Raw genomic sequence first — 24778 nt, forward strand, 5'->3', positions numbered from 1 at the left:
AAGCTGCTCAGGCTACATATGTAACTGCAAAAATGTAATAATTGGTATTCTACTTTCCTTATCCAGTTTTTCACCAACAGAATAATGCAGTATTTTCACTTTTCCTTCCTGTTCTGTTTTAGAATTTATGACACTGTGGTATCAACACTTTCATTATTTATGCATACCTGTCTTGTATTTGTATCACCGTTATCTGTATGTTGACCAGATAAATGGATAACTGGATTGAGAAAAGAGATGTGTTTTTCTACTTTAAAAATCTTTGGGTCTTCCCTATCCCCACCATTTTGTTCTGTAGTATTTTTACCAGATGCCCTATCCTGACCTTAACTATTTGTAAAACAAATAGAGATCGCTGTTGACTGTTAGTAAAGAACTAGAGATCAAATTTAAAAACACATGTATTTTATCATAACCCCACAGTTAATGTACACATCTCGTTTTTCCCTCATCCATTTGACATATTTGAACTTTTTTAATGTCTCCAATCCCCTTTTTAACCACGTACATTGACCATGTACATTAAGCTAATGTACGGTAAAATGGCCAAAGGAAGCAGGGTAGCCATCTGTCCCAGTTTACACAGGACTGAGGGGTTTTGCAGATGTGGAATTTTCTGTTTAAAACTGTGGCAGTCCCAACCACACTAGGAGGAGTTAGTTGGTCATCCTAACGGAGGCAAGAGACAATCGAGAGAAGTGGAGGGGCTAAATATTAACAGCAGCATTCATTACTGGTACTGATCATGTGTATCTTCAGCCACCATTTGACTAACATAGTTTTAAGCCTTATCTTTGTGAGATTGCAAAAGGATGAAATTTTATTGAGCTTTTTCCGAAGTTCTTGCATAAGTCTTCCTTTGCACATTTACAGAATAGGGATACCCTACTTCCAGGGAAGCTGTGAAAATTAGGGAGTAGATTTATAAAATACTTCAGTATTTACTAGGTTTCCAGATATGCTAATGCACTGAGTACTATAATAGTCGAATAGGAAGTCATTTCCAAAGTCTTCTCTTTTATCCCTTAAACTTTTCTTTCCCAACTAGAAGTAGGAGTGATAAACAGATATAAAGGCTAGTTTGAGGCAAGGTGATGTCCTTGGAAGGAAAACCTGAAGCAGAAGGAACTACCAAAGCAGTGAATGTAGCTTTGGGGATGAAGTATTTTCTAGGTAAAGTATCTGTCATTAGTGGCTCTAATCCTCTTGAATATTAATATATTAATATTTGCTTCTCATGGATGAGTGATATGTACCTAGAGGGTATAGTGAAGTATAGAAAACTCTGTACTCCCTCATCTCAAAGGCTTAAATGGGGTCAAATAACCAACATATAAGAATTTAACTATTGTTTACAACATTATTGTGTTTAATTACTATAGGAAATGATTCATGTGAATACCTTCTCTCAAGTGGCAGATTTCTTGGAGAGAAAGTTTGGCAACCTCACAGCTGTATGATGCATAAGTACAAAATCAGGTAGTTTCTTCATTTTGTTGCTTGTATTCTTTTCTAAGATGGGTCTTAATATCTGCTAGAAAAGTGTTGGTGAATCAGGGAAAGTGATAGATGGTACGTCTACTATGTGATGGTAGAGAATTGCTGACAGGGTAGGAGTTAGGGGTGAGTCCAAAGGAATATTCTCGCTCTAAAGCATCAGGGAAAGCTTTGGACCAATCTGCTTTATCTCAGGTGAGAGATAACCAGGCCCAGGGCAATTGCCCGTGAATGAAGGACTCTTGCTTTGGGACTTGGATAGCTACCTCATGGAGTTATTCTGAGACAACGGATATAAAGCACTTACTATGGTTAGAGTACATCTGAAACACTTATTAGATGAGGGCTGTTATTATTGAGAGTTAGTTGATCATACACGGACTGGTAGGTTAAACAAACCTGGCCACCTATTTCTAAAGCAACATAACTGTGTATGTAATAATGCTGTACTACTTTCTTCACAAATTATGTGCTTTGAAAAGTGCCAGTATGCTGATTTTCCTTATTCTAATTGATGTCTTTGTTGATTTCAGTGAAGCGAAGAACTGCCTTGTAGATAAACATATTGCATTTATTGGAGATTCCAGAATTCGTCAATTGTTTTACTCTTTTGTAAAAATAATTAATCCCCAATTTAAAGAAGAAGGAAATAAGGTAAATTTTGTCTATTCATTTCATTAGCGTATTGTTTTAGAAGTTAGCCAACTGAATAGTTATAGGAGGAATGTGCCCTTTCACATTAACAAAAGGAACTATAAAATTTTACTTTGGTTTTAGGAAAGGTGGAGGGGGAAAACAGGGACAATTTGCCATAATGGGGAACATAAGAAAAAGAAGTGGCGGGTAAGGTATTGGCAAGCTTTTCATTGACTTAAACTTTTCATTTTCAGAAATATTAAAATTCTTTCCATGGAAACCTTTTTAAAAAATTGTAGAAAGAACAAAGAAGAAATATCCCTTATCCTCCTTTTAATATTTTGACATATTTCTTTTCAGACTCTTTTGGAAACAAAATTGTAATAGTTTAGCATGGACAATTTTATATCTTGCTTCTATCCCCACCACTTATCACAGTTTACCATATTATACAATCAATGTACGCATCTTCATAATGGCAACATATTATTGAATGGATATAATGTGATTTTATATAATCTTCCCTTTTCTTAACTTTTTGTAGTTTTCTAATTTTTATTTTACAATTTAAAAACGGACATTTTTGTGTGAAAACTTTGCTTTTTAAATTATTTCCTTAGGACGGAATCTTTACAATGCAAATACTAGTTTAAAGAATATAAATGCTTTTAAAATTATTGATTATATTGTTAAACTGTTTCAATCTATACTGTAAGTAGCAATGTACATTGGGACCTAATTTTCTGTAACCTTTCTGGCACTAGGCATTCATGCTATATAGTTAAAGTGACAGTGTAACAAATTTCTGCTCTTCTTAATTTCTCATTTTAAAAATATGTCTTTTTTTAAAAGCTAACAAGGATGAACATCTTTCTGTTAATCAGTTTGTTAATTAGTTAATTTGGGGGGAATTATCTCATCATATCTTTCTGTTTGTACATTTTTAAGTGATCTAAGGTTCTAATCCCTGCCTTCAGTTGCATGTGGTTGGGAGTGGGTAATGGCAAGAAGAAAAAAGTAAAGTACAAAAAGTTCAGAATTGTAGGGGTAATATCTCATGAATTTATGATGAAAATCTATCTGTACACATCAACTTGCCCAGCGGCAAGGAGTTGAAAAATCAGGGACTTAACAGCTTAAGTAGCTAGTTTCACAGTGATGATGGTAATGGATACTAAGTCTTTAGGAACTACTCCTTGTGAGAAGAGTCTATAGGCTATTAGAGATTTTGTCTACCAGGAAAAGCTAGTATAGATTTTAAAGCTGAATAATAGAAAATAACAAAGTCAACCTTTCATTTTATTTGGTATCTATAAATGTATTTTCCACTTGTATTTATACATACAAAATTATACAGAAGAGTTGAAACTATTTAATGACCTGAGATTCTTACAGTTTAAAGTAAAAAACTTAGTAAACATTTAAAAGCAGATGTCTGATTTAAAAAAACATTTTTAGTATTTCTAGGCCTAGAATAGTGTGACTCTTGAAAATTGGAATAATGTATTTGGCAACAGTTAGTTGAAAAAAATCTGTAATGGTTTAGTCTATAGCCGAAAGTAGGTACAATATGGTACATTGTTTCTGAGCTCTACGTTTCCAATTTTTATTTTCTAGCGGTTCCTAGTTATCCCACAATTATCAGACAAGATACATGTTATTTTATATGCATTTTAAAAAGAAACAAAGACAGTTTGTCACAGTCTTAAAGAGACAGTTATTGTGAAACTATTTAGATTAAACTGATAGTGGAACATTTGCCAAATTGTATTTTACTTATTCTCTTGTCTCTGAACACCTTGAGGACAGAGATTGTGTATCATCATTATTTTTTGAATATGTTTCTTGTGCCTGGCATGTTGTGAAGTTAATTTTTTTTTTTTTTTTAGCCTTGGTAATGGGATTCTTTAGGTGGAATAGGAGTATTGAAGATAATATTCTTTTGAATTTATTTTCTGTATTGGGGCAAATTTTTTAAAAAGGAAGCTTTAGAGCAGGATTTTCTTTTTTCAAATTATATTTTGTGGAAGACTAGTTCTGTATGAAGTTCTGGTCAAATAAGTTTGGGCAGAGCCAGATATCATATCCCCCTCTTAGATGGTTTTAATTTAGGCTAGGATATTAAAAACTTGAAAAGTCTTGCTGTAAAGAAACCTGTTTGTGTTACTTCCAGCCAGAGGGCAAGGTAGATACTCTGGGGGCCTCTTCCACTTCAAACCAACTAGATCCTAGATTAAAAAAATACTTGTTGATGTATTTCTAAATGGGAGACACACCCCCAAAAAGGAACAAACTGTGAGGCAAAACCAGAGATGGGAACAATAACAGTAGGCGTGCAACAGAGATTCAGGTTGCCCTAAAGACAGATGCCAGTGGCTGCAATAACCTATATGTAGAAAACTAAGCTTTGAGCCACCATATTTATCAATAGTAATATTGGGAGCCAGAGGACAGTAGACTAATAACTTTAAAGTTCTGATAGAATGTAAGTTTCAACCTAGAATTGTATCCCTAGCATACAGATTCCTCTGTTCTTGAAATATAGGACATTTTTCAGATAAACAAAAACTATGAGGGTTTGCTGCCACATTAAACTTATATTAAAGGGTTTTCTAAAGAATAAACTTCAAGAAGGAGAGAAATAATTCAGAAAAAAATGATCTGAAACAATGGTTAAAGAAAATAGTAAACTTGTATATAAATCTAAGCAGTGTCTGTGTAAAATAATAATGTCTTTTTACATTTTACAAAAAGACAGTACAATAGCATATAAATCAGAGAGAGATGACCACAATTAGTGTTCTAATGTCCTCTTTACTCTTTAAGGTATTATTTTACTTTTTTTTAATTCATCAACAAACTACACAATACACTTTAATATTTTATTTATTTTATTTTTGGCTGCATCAGGTCTTCGTTGTGGCATGTGGGATCTTCATTGCAGAATGCAGGATCTTTTTTTGTGGTGCATGGGCTCTTCCTTGTGGTGCACAGGCTCTTCCTTGTAACACATGGGCTTTTCTCTAGTTGTGGTGCGCGGGCTTCTCTCTAGTTGTGGCGCACGGGCTCCAGAGCGTATGGGCTCAGTAGTTGTGGCACGCAGGCTTACTTGCCCTATGGCATGTGGGATCTTAGTTCCCTGAACAGGGGTCCAACCCGCATCCCCTGCATTGGAAGACGGATTCTTTACCACTGGACCACCAGGGGAATCCCCAGGTATTATCTTACTTTAGAACTTAAGTTAATGATGCCCTTTAGTCCAAGGGCAAGGACTAAAAGGATAGAATTAAGGTGGGTAATTCCAAACCAGAAGAAGAAAAAAATTAAAACCAAACTCATCTAATACCAAATATAATGCACACATGTACATACACATGCACACATGCATATATATACTCTGATACACACACATACATATATATATGAACATTTATATGTACATGTAAAAATCAGTGTTTACATTTCATATGTATATAAAATATGTGTATGTGTTAGCTAGAAATCAAAAAGTAAGATAATAGAAACATTTATAATCAAAATAAATGTAAGTAGTCTAAACTCGTCAGCTAAACACAGATTTTCAGATTGATTTTTAAAAGAATTTTCTGCTGCTTAAAAAGATACCTAAAACAAAAAGACATAGGAAGGATTTAATTTAAAATGAGAAGAGATTTACCAGACAAATATTTATTAAAAAGATAAGTTGTATTAATATAAGACAAAATAGATTAAGAGGCAAAAGCATTATTGGGGATACTTTTTAGTGACAAAAGATTCAAATCACTAGGAAGATTTTGAATTATAGGCATTTAATAAATTAGCCCTAAAATAAATATATAAAGCCAAAGTTAATATGATTACAGTGAGAAGTTGACAGATTCTCTACCACAGTGGGAGAATTACTCACTGCTCATGCAGTTAATAATAGTGCAAGCAAATAAGTAAACATAGAGTAGACTTAATATGCTGATTTTACGAACTTATAGTTCAATACTTAAAGCATACACTAAGATATCAGAGAATATATTTTTTCAAAGCACACATGAAATCTTTTTGATCACATATTGGGCCATTAACCAAGTCCTGACAATATCAGAGAATTGGTATCATTCTCTCTCTGTTAGGTAAGTTCCTTTGTATTCTAACTTATTCTGATAAAAATTCTAGAATCCTACAGTAAATGTTCCAATGGTAAAATGCTAGACACATTTCCATTAAACTCAGGAAGAAAACAAGGAAGTCCATTATTGCTGCTTCAGTTCAATATTGTATTAGAGATCCTTAGCCAAAGAAAGATAAAGATGTAAGGATTAGAAAGAAATAAACTTGATATTTTATAATACAGTTATCTACACAGAAAATCCCAAAGAATCTATAGAAAATTTACTAGATGTAATAAAAATTTTAATAATATAGCTGATTATAAGGTAAGTATATGAAAATTAATTGTAATTCAATAAGGCTGTTAAAAATTAATTGCATATCTACTTGTCAGGAATATAGAGTTCAAAAATGTTATTTAAAATATACTATGTGCGGGCTTCCCTGGTGGCACAGTGGTTGAGAGTCCGCCTGCCGATGCAGGGGACACGGGTTCGTGCCCCGGTCCGGGAAGATCCCACATGCCGCAGAGCAGCTGGGCCCGTGAGCCACGGCCGCTGAGCCTGCGCGTCCGGAGCCTGTGCTCCGCAACGGGAGAGGCCACAACAGTGAGAGGCCCGCGTACCGCAAAAAAAAAAAAAAAAAAAAAAAAAAAAATATACTATGTGCAATAATAAAAAGCACATAGTACATAGGAATAAACATAGTAACTAGGGAAGGTGTATATGCAGAAAACTCATGAAATTTTATTAAAAGGCAATTTAAATATAATTAAATGGAAGTTATGTACTGTATTCTGGAATGGGAAGACTCAATATTGTAAACATGTCAGTTATTCTCCAATTAATCTATAGGTTCAAAAAATTCTAACAGGATTTGTTGTAGAACTTTACCAGTTCATTCCAAATTTTATATGGAGGGCAGTGGACCAAAAATAACTGCAAGAGATCTAAAGAACAAGGTAGAAAGGACTTCTCCAATATCAAGACCTATTTTAACTAGACATCTTTTAATTAAGAAAATGTGGTATTGGGAGAGCTAAACAAAGAAACCAATGGAGCAGAATATACAACTCTAAAATAGACACAATCATATACAAAAAAAACTTAACAGATATGCCATTGAAGATCCATAGGGATAGGAAAGTTTTTCAATTAATGATGCTGAGTCAATTGGTTATATAATGGAAAAAAGTGAAATTGGACCCTTACCTCACACCATCAAGTATAATCATTTCTAGGTGAATTTAGACTTAAATGTGAAAGTCAAAACTTTGAAACCTTTAGAAAAAAATATAGAATATCTTTGGTACCTCAGGTAGGGATAAGTTTCGTACATAAGAAACAAAAAATGCTAACCGTAAAATAAAAGATGAATGCGGGATTCACGTTCTTTATGTGTTCATCAAAAGATACCTTAGGGCTTCCCTGGTGGCGCAATGGTTGAGAGTCCGCCTGCCGATGCAGGGGACACGGGTTCGTGCCCCAGTCCGGGAAGATCCCACGTGCCACGGAGCGGCTGGGCCCGTGAGCCATGGCCACTGAGCCTGCACATCCGGAACCTGTGCTCCGCAACGGGAGAGACCACAACAGTGAGAGGCCCGCGTACTGCAAAAAAAAAAAAAAAAAAGATACCTTAAAGGAAAAAGACAACTATAAACTGGGAGACAATATTTGTTGCGTATATCCAAGAGATAAAAGGAACCAATTAATAAAAAAGACAACCCAGTAGAATAAAAAGAGGAAAGGCATGATCAGGTATTTCACAGAAGAGGAAATATAAATCCCAGTGTAAATCTAAAAGATGTTTAACCTCATTAGTAATAGGGGAAATGCAAATTAAGACCATAGTGAGATAGCATTTTATACCTATTTTAGTGGCAAAATTAAGTTTGACAATGGCAAAAAATATGGAGCCTAACAAGATGTATTAGAGAGGCTGTGTCTCAAACCACTAGTGAGGGTACATTGTTACAAACACTTCAAAAAATAATTTGCATTATTATGTGAGGTGAACATTTGTATAGTCTTATGAACATTTAGAACTATTACAGAAAGTGACTCATGTAAAGAGATGTTCAACAGGGTAACTATCAGTGCTGTTTATAATCTAGATTTGGTGCATTGTATCAATTAACCTAGATTCTAAAAAAATAACGAATATAATATTTGATGTGTATTGATAAATTGATATATAAAATGAAACTAAAGAGACATGACAACTAAATGCAGTACCTGTTTTTTCTTTTCTTTTTTATTGAAGTATAGTTGATTTACAATGTTGTGTAAGTTTCAGGTGTATAGCAAAGTGAATATATATATTTTTCAGAATTCTTTTACATTATAGGTTATTAAACAATACTGTGTATAGTTCTCTGTGCTATACAGTAGGTTCTTGTTGGTTATCTATTTTATATATAGTACTGTGTATATGTTAATCCCAAACTCCTAATTTATCCCTCCCCCCACTTTTTCCTTTGGTAACATTAAGTCTGTTTTCTATGCCTGTGGGTCTATTTCTGTTTTGTATATAAGTTCATTTGTATCACTTTTTAAATTCCACATATAAATGATATCGTATGATATTTGTCTTTGGTTCACATCACTTAGAATACTAATCTCTAGGTCCATCCATGTTGCTGCAAATGGCATTATTTCATTCTTTTTTATGGCTGAGTAATATTCCATTGAATATATGTTCCACATCTTCTTTATCTACTGCTTTGTCAGTGGACATTTAGGTTGCTTCCATGTCTTGGCTATTGTAAATAGTGCTACAATGAACACTGGGTGCATGTATCTTTACAAATTATGGTTTTCTCCGGATATATGCCCAGGAGTGGGATTGCTGGATCATATGGTAGCTCTATTTTTAGTTTTTTAAGGAACCTCCATACTGTTCTCCATAGTGGCTGTACCAAATTACATTCCCACCAACAGTATAAGAGGGTTCCATTTTCTCCACACGTTGTCCAGCATTTGTTTGTAAAGTTTTTTATACACCATTGAGTATGATGTTAGCTGTGTGTCATATAAGGCCTTTATTATGTTGAGGTAGGTTCTGTCTATGCCTATTTTCGGTAGAGTTTTTATCATAAATGGGTGTTGAATTTTATCAAAAGCTTTTTCTGCATCTCTTGAGATGACCATATGGTTTTTATTCCTAAGTTTGTTGATGTGGTGTGTCACACTGATTGATTTGCAGATATTGGACAGTCCGTGCATCCCTGGGATAAATATCACTTGATCATGGTGTATGATCCTTTTAATGTATTGTTGGATTCAGTTTGCTAGCATTTTGTTAAGTATTTTTGCATCTTTGTTCATCAGTGATATTGGCCTGTAATTTTCTTTTTTTGTGGTATCTTTGTCTGGTTTTGGTGTCAGGGTGATCGTGGTCTCATAGAATGATTTTGGGAGTGTTCCTTCCTCTGCAATTTTTGGAAGAGTTGCAGAAGAATAGGTGTTAACTCTTCTCTAAATGTTTGATAGAATTCACCTGTGAAGCCATCTGCTCCTGGATTTTGTTGGGAGTTTTTAGTCACAGTTTCAGTTTCAGTGCTTGTGATTGGTCTGTTCATATTTTCCATTTCTTCCTGGTTCAGCTTTGGGAAATTGTACCTTTCTAAGAATTTGTCCATTTCTTCTAGGTTGTCCATTTTATTGGCATATAGTTGCTTTCAGTAGTCTTTTATGATCCTTTGTATTTCTGTGGTGTCCATTGTAACTTATCCTTTTTCATTTCTAATTTTATCGATTTGAGCCCTCTCCCTTTTTTTCTTGATGAGCCTGGCTAAAGATTTATCAATTTTGTTTATCTTTTCAAAGAACCAGCTTTTAGTTTCATTGATCTTTTCTATTGTTTTCATCTCTATTTCATTTACTTCTGATCTGATCTTTATGATTTCTTTCCTTCTGCTAACTTTGTGTTTTGTTTATTCTTCTTTCTCTAGTTGCTTTAGGTATAAGGTTAGGTTGTTCATTTGAGATCTTTCTTGTTTCCTGAGGTAAGCTTGTATTGCTATAAACTTCCCTCTTAGAACTGCATTTGCTGCATCCCATAGGTTTTGGATCGTCGTGGTTTCATTTTCATTTGTCTCTAGGTATTTTTTGATTTCCGCTTTGTTTTCTTCAGTGATCCATTGGTTGTTTCGTAGCATATTGTTTAGCCTCCATGTGTTTGTGTTTTTTATACTTTTTTTCTTGTTAGTTGATTTCTAATCTCATAGCATTGTGGTTGGAAAAGATGCTTGTTATGATTTCAGTTTTCTTATATTTACCCAGGCTTGATTTGTGGCCCAGTATGTGACCTCTCCTGGAGAATGTTCCATGTTCACTTGAAATGAATGTGCATTCTTCTGCTTTCAGGTGGGATGCTCTATAAATATCAATTAAATCCAGTGGTCTGTGTGTCATTTAAGGCCTGTGTTTCCTTATTAATTTTCTGTCTGGATGATTTTTCCATTGACATACATGGGGTGTTAAAAGTCCCCCCATTACTGTGTTACTGTCAATTTCTCCCTTTATGTCAGCATTTGCCTTGTATATTGAGCTGCTCCTGTGTTGGGTGCATATATATTTACAATTGTTATCTTTTCTTCCTGGATTGATCCCTTGATCATTCTGTAGTGTCCTTCTTTGTCTCTTGTAACATTCTTTATTTTAAAGTCTATTTTCTTTGATATGAGTATTGCTACTCCAGCTTTCTTTTAATTTCCATTTGTTTGGAATACCTTTTTCCATCCCCTCACTTTCCTTCTGTGTGTGTCTCTAGATCTGAAGTGGTCTCTTTCAGACAGCCTATATACGGGTCTTATTTTTGTATCCATTCAACCAGTCTGCGTCTTTTGGTTGGAGCAGTTACTCCGTTTACATTTAAGGTAATTATCGATATGTATGTTCTTATTGCCATTGTTTTGGATTTGTGTTTATAGGTCTATTTTCTTCCTTCCCTCTTTTGTTCTCTCCTTTTCTGATTTGATGACTATCCTTAGTGTTGTGCTTGGATTCCTTTTTCTTTTTTGTATGTGTATCTATTACAATTTTTTGGTTTGTGGTTATCATGAGGTTTTGATAGCAGTCTATATATATACATGATTGTTTTAAGTTGCTGATATCTTAATTTCAAATGCATTTCAAATATCCTGTATCTGTACTTTCCTTCTCTCACAGTTACTGGTTTTGGTGTTATATTTGCATGTGGGTGTTTTGCTACCTTTACTCTATGTTTGCCTTAACTGGTGAGTTTTCCCATTTCATAATTTTATTGTTTCTAATTGTTGCCTTTTCTTTTCATCTAAAGAAATTCCTTTAGCATTTGTTGTAAAGCTGGTTGGGTGGTGCTGAATTCTTTTAGTTTTTGCTTCTTTGTAAAGTTTTTGATTTCTCCATCAAATCTGAACGAGAGCTTTGCTGGGTAGAGTGTTCTTCATTGCAGTTGTTTCCCTTTCATCACTTTAAATATATCATGCCATTCCCTTCTGGCCTGTACAGTTTCTGCTGAAAAATCAGCCGATAGTCTTATGGGGATTCCTTTGTATGTTATTTGTTGTTTTTCCCTTGTTGCTTTTAATATTTTCTCTTTGTTTTTAATTTCTGTCAGTTTGATTACTGTGTTTCTGGGCATGTTCCTCCTTGGGTTAATCTTATATGGGACTCTCTGTGCTTCCTGGACTTGGGTGACTGTTTCCTTTCCCATGTTAAGGGAAATTTTCAGCTGTTATCTCTTCAAATATTTTCTCAGGACCTTTCTCTCTCTTCTCCTTCTGGGACCCCTATCATGTGAATGTTGGTGCATTTGACATTGTCCCAGAGGTCTCTTAAACTGTCCTTGTTTTTTTTTTTTTTTCATTCTTTTTTCTTTTCCACAGCAGTGATTTCCAGCACTCTGTCTTCCAGCTCACTTACCTAATTATCCATTCTTCTGCCTCATTTATTCTGCTGTTGATTCTTTCTAGTGTATTTTTCATTTCAATTACTGTATTCTTCATCTCTGTTTGGTTGCTCTTTATATTTTTCTGCCTCTTTGCTATAAACTTCTTGTACCTTCTTGCTCTGTATATCCATGCTTTTTCTGATTTCTTGGATGATCTTTACAGTCATTACTCTTAACTCTTTCTCAGGTAGATTGCCTATCTTTGTATCACTTAGTTCTTCTGGGTTTTTTTCTTTTTCTTTCATCTGGAACATATTCCTCAGCCATCACGTTTTGTCTAAATTTCTACTTGTATTTTTATGTATGGGGAAGTTTAGTTATGTTTCTCGACCTTGGAGAAGTGGCCCCCTATAGGGGATGTCCTATGTGTCCCAGCAGTACACTTTCCCTCTCATTACCCAAGGTCCAGTGACTGGCTGGTCTCAGGGTAGGTTCTGACCTGCGTTTGCAGACTTGGTTCCACAGGCTGCCAGATCGTAGTTTTCTTGCTTCTGGTGTCTGCCTTATGGTGGGTTAATCTGGTCTAGATGTCTGTGCAGACTTCTGATGGGAGAGGCTGGTGCTTGCACACTGGTAAATGGAGCTGGGTCTTGGCCCTCTGGTGGGCAGGGCTATGTCAAGGGGCATGTCTAGAGGTGGCTATGGGCTTAGGAAGTCTTTAGTCAGCCTGTCTGCTGATGAGTGGGGCTGTGTTCCCAGCCTGTTGATTGTTTGGCCTAAGGTGTTCCAGTCTTGGAGCCTACAGGCTGTTAGGTGGGACCTGGTCTTGATGCTAATTACCCAAGAAAGATGTCTGTCTCCAGCAAGAGTTCAAGTAGAGGAACACTCCCCAATATTATACCACCAGCTTTTATGACCCCAGAGAGAGCTACAGATGCCCAAGCCTCCCAGGAGACCCTCCAAGACCAGCAGGTAGGTCCAGTCCAGTCTCTTATGAAGTCACTGTTTTTGCCCTGGGTCCTGGTGCTCACAAGACCTTATGTGTGCCCTCTAAGTATGCCCTCACAAGACCTTGTGTGTGCCCTGTTTCCCCCATTCCTGTGGAGCTACTGCAGTCAAGCCCCGCTGGCCTTCAAAGCTAAATGCTCCGGGGGTTCCTCCTCTCGATGCTGGACCCCCAGGCTGGGGGCCTGACATGGAGCTCAGAACTCTCATTCCTGTGGGAGAACTTCTGTGATACAGTTATTCTCCTTGTGGGTCACCCACTCAGGGTATGGAATCTGATTTTATCATGACTGTGCCTCTCCTACTGTCTTGTTGGGTTTCTTCTTTATGTTTTTGGGTGTAGAATATCTTTTTTGGTAGGTTCCAGTCTTTTTTTAATCCATGGTTGTTCAGCAGTTAGTTGTGATTTTGATGTTCTTGTGAGAGGAGGTGGGATCAAGGTCCCTTTTCTCCACCATCTTGTTTCCAGTCGGGTACACAATACCTGGTTTTAATTGAATTCTAGATTAAAATATAAGAACTATAGAGAAGACATTATTGGGCAATTAGGGAAAGTTGAACATGCACTGTATATTAAATTAGATAATATCAATGTCAAATTCTTAGGTGGGACTGTAGTTTTGCAGTTATGTAAGAGAATGTACATATTCTTTGGAGATGTGTATTTAAGGGTGAAATTGTTATTATGTCTGCAGTTTACTTTCATATGGTTCAGCAAAGGAGAAAAACTATGTATAGAGTGGGCCAAAAACTGCCTTCGGTTTTTTAAGTAAAAATAAAAGACACATTTTTCATTTTCACAAAGAATGTTATTGAACAGTGTGTTCACTCTTTTGTTCCACTACCTTCTGCGATTTTTCAGGCAACTTCATAATTCCATCTTCCCAAAACTTTTTATCTTTTTGAGCAAAGAACTGTTCCAGGTGCCTTTTACAGGCTTCTCGGGAATTGAATTTTTTTCCATTAAGAGAATTTGTAAAGACCTAAATAAATGGAAATCCAAAGGTGCAATGTCTGGTGAATACGGCAGATGAATCAGAACTTCCTAACCAAGCTGTAACAGTTTTTGCCAGGTCATCAAAGAAACGTGATCTTGTGTTATCCTGATGGAAGATTATGCATTTTTCTGTTGACTAATTCTGGACACTTTTCGTCAAGTGCCACTTTCAGTTGGTCTAATTGGGAGCAGTACTTGTTGGAATTAATCATTTGGTTTTCCTGAAGGAGCTCGTCATAGAGAACTCCCTTCCAATCCCACCATATACACAATATCACCTTCTTTGGATGAAGACCGGCCTTTGGTGTGGTTGGTGGTGGTTCATTTCACTTGCTGCACGATCTCTTCCATTCCACATTTTGTACAGTATCCACTTTTCATCGCCTGTCACAATTTGTTTTAAACACAGAACATTTTCATTACATTTCAGTAGAGAATTGCATGCGGAGATATGGTAAAGAAGGTCTTTTTCTCTTAACTTACGTGGAACCTAAACATCAAAGTGATTCATACAACCAGGCTGGTGCAAATGATTTCCAAAGCTTGATTTGGATATTTTGAGTATGTCAGCTATCTCCTGTGTGGTATAACACTGATCTCAATTACTGTTTTGATTTGATTGCTATCAACTTCAACTCGTCTACCTGACCATGGAGCATCGTCCAGCAAGAAATCTCCAGCGTGAAACTTCACAAACCACTTTTGACATGTTTGATCAGTCACAACACCTTCTCCATACGCTGCACAAATCTTTTTTTGCATTTCACTTTTTGAAATAATGAAGCATAATATGCCAAAAACGTCACTTTTTTTCTTCATCTTCAGTGTTAAAATGGCTACACAAGGGGCTTCCCTGGTGGCGCAGTGGTTGACAGTCCTCCTGCTGATGCAGGGGACACGGGTTTGTGCCCCGGGCCAGGAAGATCCCACATGCCGCCGAGCGGCTGGGCCCTTGAGCCATGGCCGCTGAGCCTGTGCGTCCAGAGCCTGTGCTCCGCAACGGGAGTGGCCACAACAGTGAGAGGCCCGAGTACCGCAAAAAAAAAAAAAATGGCTACAGAAAAATTCACCAATTTAGATATCTTTTTTTAAATGCACGCTGATACGATAGCTGTCACATAGAACCTAACAAAATTGTTTCGAATGAAGTTAAAGACAACTAAGTGCTACTAGAGCCACCTAACGGAAAAAACTGAACTAACCTTTTGGCCCACCCAATACATGTGGTGCGTAGAGACACGTGAAGCTAGTGTAGAAAATATTAACCATTGGTAAAAGGTATTAACTTTGCTATAAGAAGTCTGAAATTTTTCAAAATTAAAGTTGAAGTGAAAGCCAACACAACGGAACAGTATATCATTTGAAGATGCATATACATGTGACAAAACTGTATAATAAAAAAGAAAGCAAAATAAAATTCAAGATGGTTGTTCTCTTTGGGCAAAGCACGGAATTTGAGAGGGAGAGGGCTATATAGGTCATTCCATGTGTTGGTAGCATTCTGATTTGTGCCATGGATTCACAAGTGCTTATTTATTTTTACTGTGCCTTGTGACTTACATATATGTGATATATTATTTTGTATATAGCAAATGTTATATTAAAATAATAAAGGAAGCAAAGATTGAATTGATTGAATTAACTGTGCTATGCAAAAAGGAAAAAGAAATTTCATGACACACTATTTCTCTAAGAATTTGTTAAAGGTTAGAATGGAGTAGGAGGAGAACACCTATATGATTTTTCTCTGTCCCAGTATTTCCCAGACTTATTTGACCAAGAAAGCTCTTTTCATATATCATACCTTAAAGTTCTGTTGAATTAATGGCTTCAAGAGTCCTTTTGGGGAAAAAGGGTACAAATGAACTTATTTACAAAACAGAAGTAGAGTCACGGATATAGAAAACAAACTTATGGTTACCAGGGGATAGGGTGGGGAGGGATAAATTGGGAGATTGGGATTGACATATACACACTACTATATATAAAATAGATAACTAATAAGAACCTGCTGTATAGCACGGGAACTCTACTCAGTACTCTGTAATGACCCACATGGGAAAAGAATGGATATATGTATATGTATAACTGATTCACTGCTGTACACCTGAAACACAACATTGTAAATCAACTATACTCCAATAAAATTTTTTTTTAAAAAAGTCATTTTGGGAAAAGATGCTTAAGCAGAACTAATAAGAATTTTAAAATTTAGCTTGTTGATAAAAGCAAACTTTATTTCATTATAAAAAATACTGTCTGGTTAAATTAATGAAAACATTTCAACCTTGGTTTTAGGAAGAGAATTAGCTTCTTATTAACCACCCCTGTTCCATCCTGGATATTTAACTATGAAAGGATTTTTATTCTTTTTATGGAACACTTAGTTACAAGAAGTTGTAGTCTCTGGATTTTAATTTTTTTTCTACAACTGGACTATTTACTGTCTTCTAAGTGAAATCTACAATAAACTAGAGTCATATATGTCCATTCCTGTTTAGACAGGGCCTGTACTAGTATATTGGTGAGAATAGACTAGATGTTGGTGCAGCAGCAAACCATGCTACAATCTTAATACTTAGCACTGCTTGTCCTAGGTGGTTTGGCAAGGGGCTTTGCTCCATGCAGTCATTCAGCGATTTTTGCTATTGGAATTTTTACTATTTTCTAGTTGTACCATTTGGGACATTCAACCTCATCAGTCTCTGTATCAGGTTAAGGCAGAGACTAGAATTGCCCTGCGAACTTCAGCCTGGAAATGACCCATATTACGTCTAGCCATATTACATTGGCAGCAGTCGGTCTCTACCATAGATAATAATACTAGGATTAAATTTGAATCATGGGAAGCTTGGCAAAAAGATAATTTACATAGGCATGTTCACATACCTGCTTATTCATAGTTGGAGTTTTATCTTTACATCTTAGATGTTGAAGATCACATATAAACAGTTTAATATCACTTATTTTTTGGCAGTCTATGCAGGTCTTTTCCCCTTCAGGTTGAATGCAGTTAATTGGGATATGGTGTATAAATGAGTGAACAAAAGCAGCTAAAGGAGGAATTATTTACATACAGTTAATCTACACATTAATATTTCTCTGTTGTCTCTCCCCCTTTTTTATGGCAGCATGAAAACATTCCTTTTGAAGACAAGACTGCATCAGTTAAAGTGGTAAGTTCATATAACAGTAAGCTAAATGTTATAATGTTGAAACTATTCATTGGTTAATTTATTTGCAGATCAGCTAATGCTTTGAACATGCTAAATGTGTTTCAGTGTATTGGGAGTAGATAAGTAGATTAAGGTAATTTCATAAATGTGTGCACTATTTTGTGTAATAACATAGAAAATTTGGTCTCTCAGATTTTTATCCAGGAAAAAATAATCTTGTACGTTAATTTGAAACCAGTATGTATTTAGGATCAAAGTTCATAAAAGAACATATATTAATTTCTTGAATTCCCAGTCACAGGTGACTTCTAGATACTGAGAATACAGATGGAGATCAAGAGAACAATGTCCTAGATCTAATGGAGTGTATGAGTCATTATAGTTTTCTACGTGCAATTAAACATGGGATAAGGATAGCAAAAAGGAAAAAGTGGGGCATTAGAAATGTATAGAACAAGGAATTATTAAAAGTAGTTTTTCTCCTTGAGGAAATAATGTTTTAACTGAGGCCTCCAGCTAGTTAGGCTTAGGGGGAGAATTTATGAGCATTACAGGCAGAAGGAACAGGAACAAAGCCCTGGAGAAAAAGGAGCACATAGAGCATTGCAGGAGCTGAATGAGAACCAAAAGGACACTTAGCAAGGGGGAAAATGGCAGGAAAAAAGACAGAATGTCTAGGCAGAGGCCAGATCCTGCAACTTCTTAGGAATTTTAAGGACTTTGGAATTTATTCTCAGGGCATCTGATTGAAAGTCCTTGAATACTTAAGCAGGGGTGTGGCAAGATCAGATTTAAAATTTTAAAACATTACTCTGACTAAAATGTGGGGAATATTTTAGAGAAAAGCAAAAGTGGACATAAGGAGAACTATTGTGAGACCCTTACCAAAATGGGATGAGAGATGAAGATATTGTAGATAAGGTAGTGTTTTACTTTTAAGTACTCTATAAGAGATGTTAAAGTTTAGTTTGAATGGTGCATACAATATTTTCTTTGACTTCTTTTCTTACATTTCTCTTTTAGGATTTTCTGTGGCATCCAGAGGTTAATGGTTCTATGAAACAGTGTATCAAAGTGTGGACTGAGGTCTGTATTTGAAAATATAGGCCTTGCTGGTTTTGAGCAATCACATTTTGAAAACTCATTCTCGCATACTCACCTGTCCCACTCTCCTGTACTTTATACCAGCCTTTTTGATTTCGACCATACTGGGTTGATTATCACTTTACTGAGAGAACAAAGTTTTGATCCAATGCCTCTGTTATCACCATTCTAACCCTATGGTGATTATGCTTATACCACACTTTACTGATTTAAAACTTTCTGTTACTGTTGTAGCTCAGTTAATTCAAACTCAGATCATCTTTCTAGCACTATATACATTCTCTTGAGCATTTGTCCACTTTGTTCTGCAAACTCATGTCCTGATAACTTCAGGAAACTTTTTTTTTTTAATATCCTGTTTTCTTCCCTTTTATCATTATATTTGTGACCTAAAAGTCAAGCCTAATTTGTTTTGGCTCGTAATGTTTGGAGTTAAATTAGATATAAGGCAAGTATGCTGTTAACCTCAGAAAACCCCTAACTTCTCACAAGCCCACTTTAGAACTTCCACAGTCTCTCCGTATAGCTCTTTATCAGTCCTTTATTTAAACCTGTATTCTTTTCCAGAGGTATTTGCATTTGGGATGGATAAAACAATATTCAATTTTGTTGACCTTGTTTTGCTTAATTACTTGTGTTGCAATGATATTTTTCTTTGCTTCTTTTCCCAATAAGTGTTTAGTACGGCAACCAAATAGACTTTGGTAGGATCCAGTGAGAACCTAGTCAACATTTTTAACTTTGTTTCTTTAAGAAAATGTTTAAGTTTTCAAAAAACAAACATGCAGACAACTTCTAGAATTCAACTTTCTGGAAAATTGGGATCTCACATAATTTTGTTTTTATTGATGTGTTTTTAAATGTCCAGAAGTATAATGTTATGAGTATATTTCAGATGATTTAAACATGCATTTTACCTTTGTGCTGGACCTGAAAGTATATCCATTAAAGTAGTAGAAATTCACAGTTAAACAAACATCAGTGTAATATAATTTATAAGTCAGGCAAGATCACAAAAAGCCTTTGTTATTTACTAACCTGGAGATATATTGCATATTCAGATCTTCTGTTCTTATAATTTGCTAACACTAGTTTTTGGAGCTTTAGATTCTGTTGTAAAACTCCTTGTGATTATTGGGGGAGAGGAAAGATTCAACTTATTTGGATAGATGGCCATGTAGTTACCTGAGATTGATTAGTTCATTGGTTTCAATCAAAGAGTATGTATGTATGTATGCATGTATTTATATATTTATTTTTTAATAATTCCATAATAAGCTGCTAGATCCTGAGAATACAAAGTTGTATATTTTTATTATGTATGTACTGTTACTAGCTTTGTTCTAAGTATTAGGAATGTGACTGGGAATTAGCCCCAGTCTCAGGCCTTGAGGAATGTGCAATCTAGTAGATAGTGACTTTCTTATGAATAAAGGTATGATAATATGAAGGGTAACAATAGAACTGAGCACAAAGAACTATGAAAGCACCATGGATAGAGGCACTTAGGATGAGGGTGGTTTAGAGTAGTGAGGATCTAAGAAAGCTTTACAGAGGAGATAATATTTCTAGAAGAACAGTGGATTAGAAAGATATACTTATGAACTGAAATAGACTTATAGGCATAAAAGCAAAGTTGAATTTAAACAACTCTACTGTTATCCAACAGATATTTATAAATCAGCTGCCATATTTTAGGCACCAGGCTAAACACTGTTGATACCCTGGTTAACATAACAGAGTTCCTCTCCTCAAAGAGCTTCTAGGTGAGTGGCAGATATAGGTAATTAAGGAAACCAGCAATTTAGATTTAATTCTACAGGTGAACAGTAGTCATTAAGTCTGAGCTACTTAGATGGATTTGGGGAGTCTTGGTATGGAGTGAGTTGATATTTGAGGTGACTTGAATAGAAATAATTGAATAAGAAGCAAGTATAGATTAAAGAAGAGAGTGTAGAAATGGAACTATAAAAAAGATTATTAGAGGAGGTAGTAAAAGGGGTAAGAAGAAAAGCAGAAGAAGAATAACTAATATTACACACAGAGAAGGAAAGAGTTTTAAAAAGTGGATAGTGTCACTTTAGGAACTATATAGGGTAGAATGAAACTACAGGACTTGGCAATTCAGAGTTCATTAATGGGCTCTGAGGGCAGTTTTAATGGATGGTTAATTCAAAATCAAAACATGGTAAGTTGAGGCATAAATGAGAGATATAGAAATTAGCATAGTGAAAGCGGAATGCTCTTCCAAGTAATCTGTTGGTCAGGAGTGTGAACGGCAAGAATTTGACAGTGAGACGAGATTGAAGGAGCATTTTTTGCGGATAAAGATGATTTAACATTTTGTGGATTGAAGGAAGAAAGAAGAGTAGAGAAGGATGAAATGGATAAATCAGGAGTCTGAGGAGATAACTTATGGATATAGCTCCAGAAGTAAAAAGGGAGGAGATATAAATGCAGAGCAATGGGTTAGCCATTAAGCAGAATAGGAACATATTTTGTTTACTCTCCTGTCAGAGGAAGGTAGACTGGGTGAGCATATGGACAAAGTTGTAAGAATGGAGGAAGGAAGGCAAGAGCACACAAGCCAGATGAATTCTGTTTTCTCTGTGAAGTTTGAGAATTAGGCTTTATGCCAAAAGTGAGGAGGACAGGAGGGACCTGTGTAAGGAAAAAATGATTTGGGATAACCACTGTGAAGAGTGAGAAAGGGAGCCACCTACAGATGAGGAAAGTTTCACTAAAGTAGCAATGTAAAATGGAGCATGCTAGACTGGAAACTGGAATATCTCTGACAAGAAATAGATTAATTTCGTTATTTTCTCTGCTTTCATAGTTTTCTCCACTGAGCATGTTTTAGCTTCATAATGAGACAGTAACTGTCACTTCTATTTTTATATATGGGTTGGACTTTTTCTGATTTCTTGTTTTTAATTGTTTCTTGTGCGCAAGAAACAATTGTGCATTGTTTGATTGTGTGATTGTATTATCAGATCTTCTATGTTGTGGAAGATGCATTGAACCCAGTAGTTGGAAGACTTAAGTTCTGGCTTTGTTCCTGCCAGGCCTCAGCAATAGCTATAAACCTTTCTGAGTCTATCGCCTTTTTTTTTATAAGATATGTATAATATCTTCCTGCCTATCTAACAAGTGGCAAGAATCTATATTAAAATGAGCTAATTTAAGAGAAATACTTAGTAAATTACTAAGTACTATATAACTGATAGTATTATTAATAGTATAATTTGTACTAGGTGAGGATCTCTACCAAATTTCTCATTTTTTCCCACATTATGGTCTATAATAATTATCAGTTTACTGTTAAATACATACTAGATTGGCTTTCCCAAAAGATCATGTTTCTTTAGAGCACTGCATTTTATTTAACACTTAAACTGTATACCCTTTAGGCTTCCAAGAATACTTTTTAATTGGCTGACATAATATACTAGAGCTTTACACAGTTTACTCAGAATTCAGACTGTGTTAGATTTCAGTAGTGTTTTTTTGTCTTTGTTTTTGTTATAAAGAACACCAGAGAATTAGCCATACAAGCCTCATGCCATCCTGTATAGTCATATAACCATGTAAGGTTTTAGGCATGGGGTGTCCATCTTGTAACAAGAATCTGATAAGGAACCCTAGAAAATTAAGATGCATTTAAATGGAAGAAGAACTTAAATTTAAGGGAAAAAATTAAGGGATATTACTTGCGTTAATTTCCTGAACTGAATATAACACTATTATAAAGACTTTTCTTTCTTCAGGATTCTGTTGCAAAGCCCCATGTGGTTGTAGCAGGAGCTGCCACAGTAAGTTATTATCTGTATTCTTACATAATGATTTTTGTTTCATACTTAAGAACATGCTAAGAAAAAATTAACTTATGTTATATAGAATTCTTGATTATACTTATATTTTAATTCCTATTTCTATTAATTAGATGGATAATTTTTTTAAAAGATGTGAATGAACTTAGGAAATTTGATGGTAAATGTCAATATTATTTTATATCTAAAATTACATTCTTCTTGAACGTTATACATTGAAAGTCTAATTTTATATCAGCTTTTTATAACTGCCTTCATATATTTCATGAAATAATTTGACCATACTTTATTCTAATATTGAATAAGAATGGGAATTATCTTAAAATAACCTTTGTTACAACAGAGGAAATGATATACTTTAATTTTTCTGTGACAAATAATTAATGTTTAATTTTTACTTCCTCTTAGTGGTCTATTAAAATTCACAATGGCAGCAACGAAGCACTTTCCCAATATAAAATGAACATTACCTCCATAGCACCACTTTTAGAAAAATTGGCAAAGACTAGTGATGTGTATTGGGTCTTACAAGGTAAGGGATAAGTAATGAAAAAATGTCATTTTGTATATATTTTGAGGTATAGGTTTCTATTTTCTATTTCAAGAAGCAGAATTACTACTTTATGAGAATAAATTTTGAAATAAGATTTGAAAAATTAGAATAAATTTGAGCTATTTGCTTTCCTGTTTTGAACTTAAGGAATAGACAGACTAATAAATACAATAAGTAAAAAAAAAATTAATAATAAATAGAGAGATTCTCCAAGGAACCTTAGCAGGTAGAACAGCTGCAGAGTATAACAAAGAGAATAAGTCCTAAAGGCAAATAAGATGTTTGCCTCTGATTTTTTAATTTCTTACCAAGTAATACTTATTGTGATTGGGAAATAGAGAAAAAATTGTCTGGTTCATAATATTAGGTTCATTGGAAGTAAATATTCTTTGGAATCGACAATATATTTAAATTCAAACCAGCTAGCTTATACTTGGTAATGAAATTCTTTAAGAGAAAGTTGACATTAGATCAAGTCATTTCAGGAGTTTATTGAATGTCCATTGTTTAATGCCTAGCACAATATGAAATGCCTTGGGTATTTTAGCAATTCAAGTTGTTTGTCAGAAACTCTTACGATTGTTTCCAAGTTTAATGTCAAGCTGAGAGAAACAACACGGTGGTGATAATCTCTTCCAAAATCCCTATTTCATTTACAGACTCATTGTTAACCTTTCTATTACTAAAGTGAGGAAAAAGTTAAATTTAAATGATTTATGGTACGTGATAAAAGACCTCGATCCTTAATAATATTACCTCCTAATTGTGTGAACAAAGTTTGCAAAATGAATCAGCAACAGGAGGAAAAAAAGATTGGCTGCTATTCTTAATTAGGCCATCTTCCATAATCCAGTTTTAAACTCCGGTTACCTGCTATAACCCAGCATCCAAAATTTTTAAGCTCTTAAGACATGCTAGAACATAAAAATGTTTCCTGAAAGCTATGTACCTAAGAGAGAAGAGGTATAAAAGTTCTTTAACTTTAAGAGGGTTATGGATTGATTCAAAAATTGAATACAAGATAGGAAATCTATTGCAAACCTTGGCCAACTTTATTTTAAAATGAATTATTAAGTGCTTGGAGTTCTCTGAACTTTAACAACAAAATATGAAATGCAGTTAACTAACTTGAATGATTATAATTTCTACCAGTAGGGATTTTTAAGGGTATTTTTAAAAATATGTTTCATGTGCAGATCCTGTTTATGAAGATCTGTTAAGTGAAAATAGGAAAATGATCACTAATGAGAAGATAGATGCCTACAATGAAGCTGCAATCAGTATTTTGAATAGCAGCACCAGAAATTCTAAATCGAATGTTAAGATGTTCAGTGTTTCCAAATTAATTGCTCAAGAAACCATCATGGAATCTTTGGATGGCTTACATCTTCCTGAATCAAGCAGAGAAACTGTAAGAATTCTTGTATCTGTCAGTACAGACTGTAATATCTAATTGGTTATAGCTATATGTCACTATAATGTAACAAATAATTTAATTGCAGTCTTAATTAGTTGCAGTTATTCTATCTAAACATAGATCTAGAAATAATTTTGCTTTCCATCACTTAGCTGAATATATAAGTGAGAGTTTTAGTATACTCTAAGGGAGAAAGTTACGGAAGGGAGGAAATGCGACTTCATTTAGTGAGTGCTAGTTACTCTTAATATCCCTTGTTTCATATAAAGCTTATAAGTTCTCAGCACACTCGTGTTTGAAAACTACTGCTTTATATTCTCTTAGCCTTGAACCTTAAATTTACAAGATTAAACTTCTGTGAAGGGCTTCCCTGGTGGCGCAGTGGTTGAGAGTCCACCTGCCGATGCAGGGGACACGGGTTCGTGCCCCATTCCGGGAAGATCCCACATGTCGCGGAGCGGCTGGGCCTGTGAGCCATGGCCACTGAGCCTACGCGTCCGGAGCCTGTGCTCCGCAACGGGAGAGGCCACAACAGTGAGAGGCCCGCGTACCGTTAAAAAAAAAAAACTTCTGTGAAGAGCACATTTT

The 24778-nt window shown here is 35.2% G+C and overlaps 1 protein-coding gene across 1 annotated transcript in view; it reads left to right on the top strand.

Moving 5' to 3' along the window:
* Positions 1–24778, top strand: part of CASD1 (CAS1 domain containing 1) — a 74143-nt gene that overhangs the window by 6093 nt on the left and 43272 nt on the right. Inside the window, exons 2-8 of the mRNA XM_032643533.1 lie at positions 1383–1479; positions 2031–2151; positions 17242–17286; positions 18310–18372; positions 22158–22202; positions 22629–22752; positions 23970–24184. Of these exons, the coding sequence (XP_032499424.1) occupies positions 1383–1479; positions 2031–2151; positions 17242–17286; positions 18310–18372; positions 22158–22202; positions 22629–22752; positions 23970–24184 (710 nt within the window). The remainder of the gene's footprint in view (positions 1–1382; positions 1480–2030; positions 2152–17241; positions 17287–18309; positions 18373–22157; positions 22203–22628; positions 22753–23969; positions 24185–24778) is intronic.

This window comes from Phocoena sinus, chromosome 9 (genome assembly GCF_008692025.1).
Source record: "Phocoena sinus isolate mPhoSin1 chromosome 9, mPhoSin1.pri, whole genome shotgun sequence".
NCBI classification, from domain to species: domain Eukaryota; kingdom Metazoa; phylum Chordata; class Mammalia; order Artiodactyla; family Phocoenidae; genus Phocoena; species Phocoena sinus.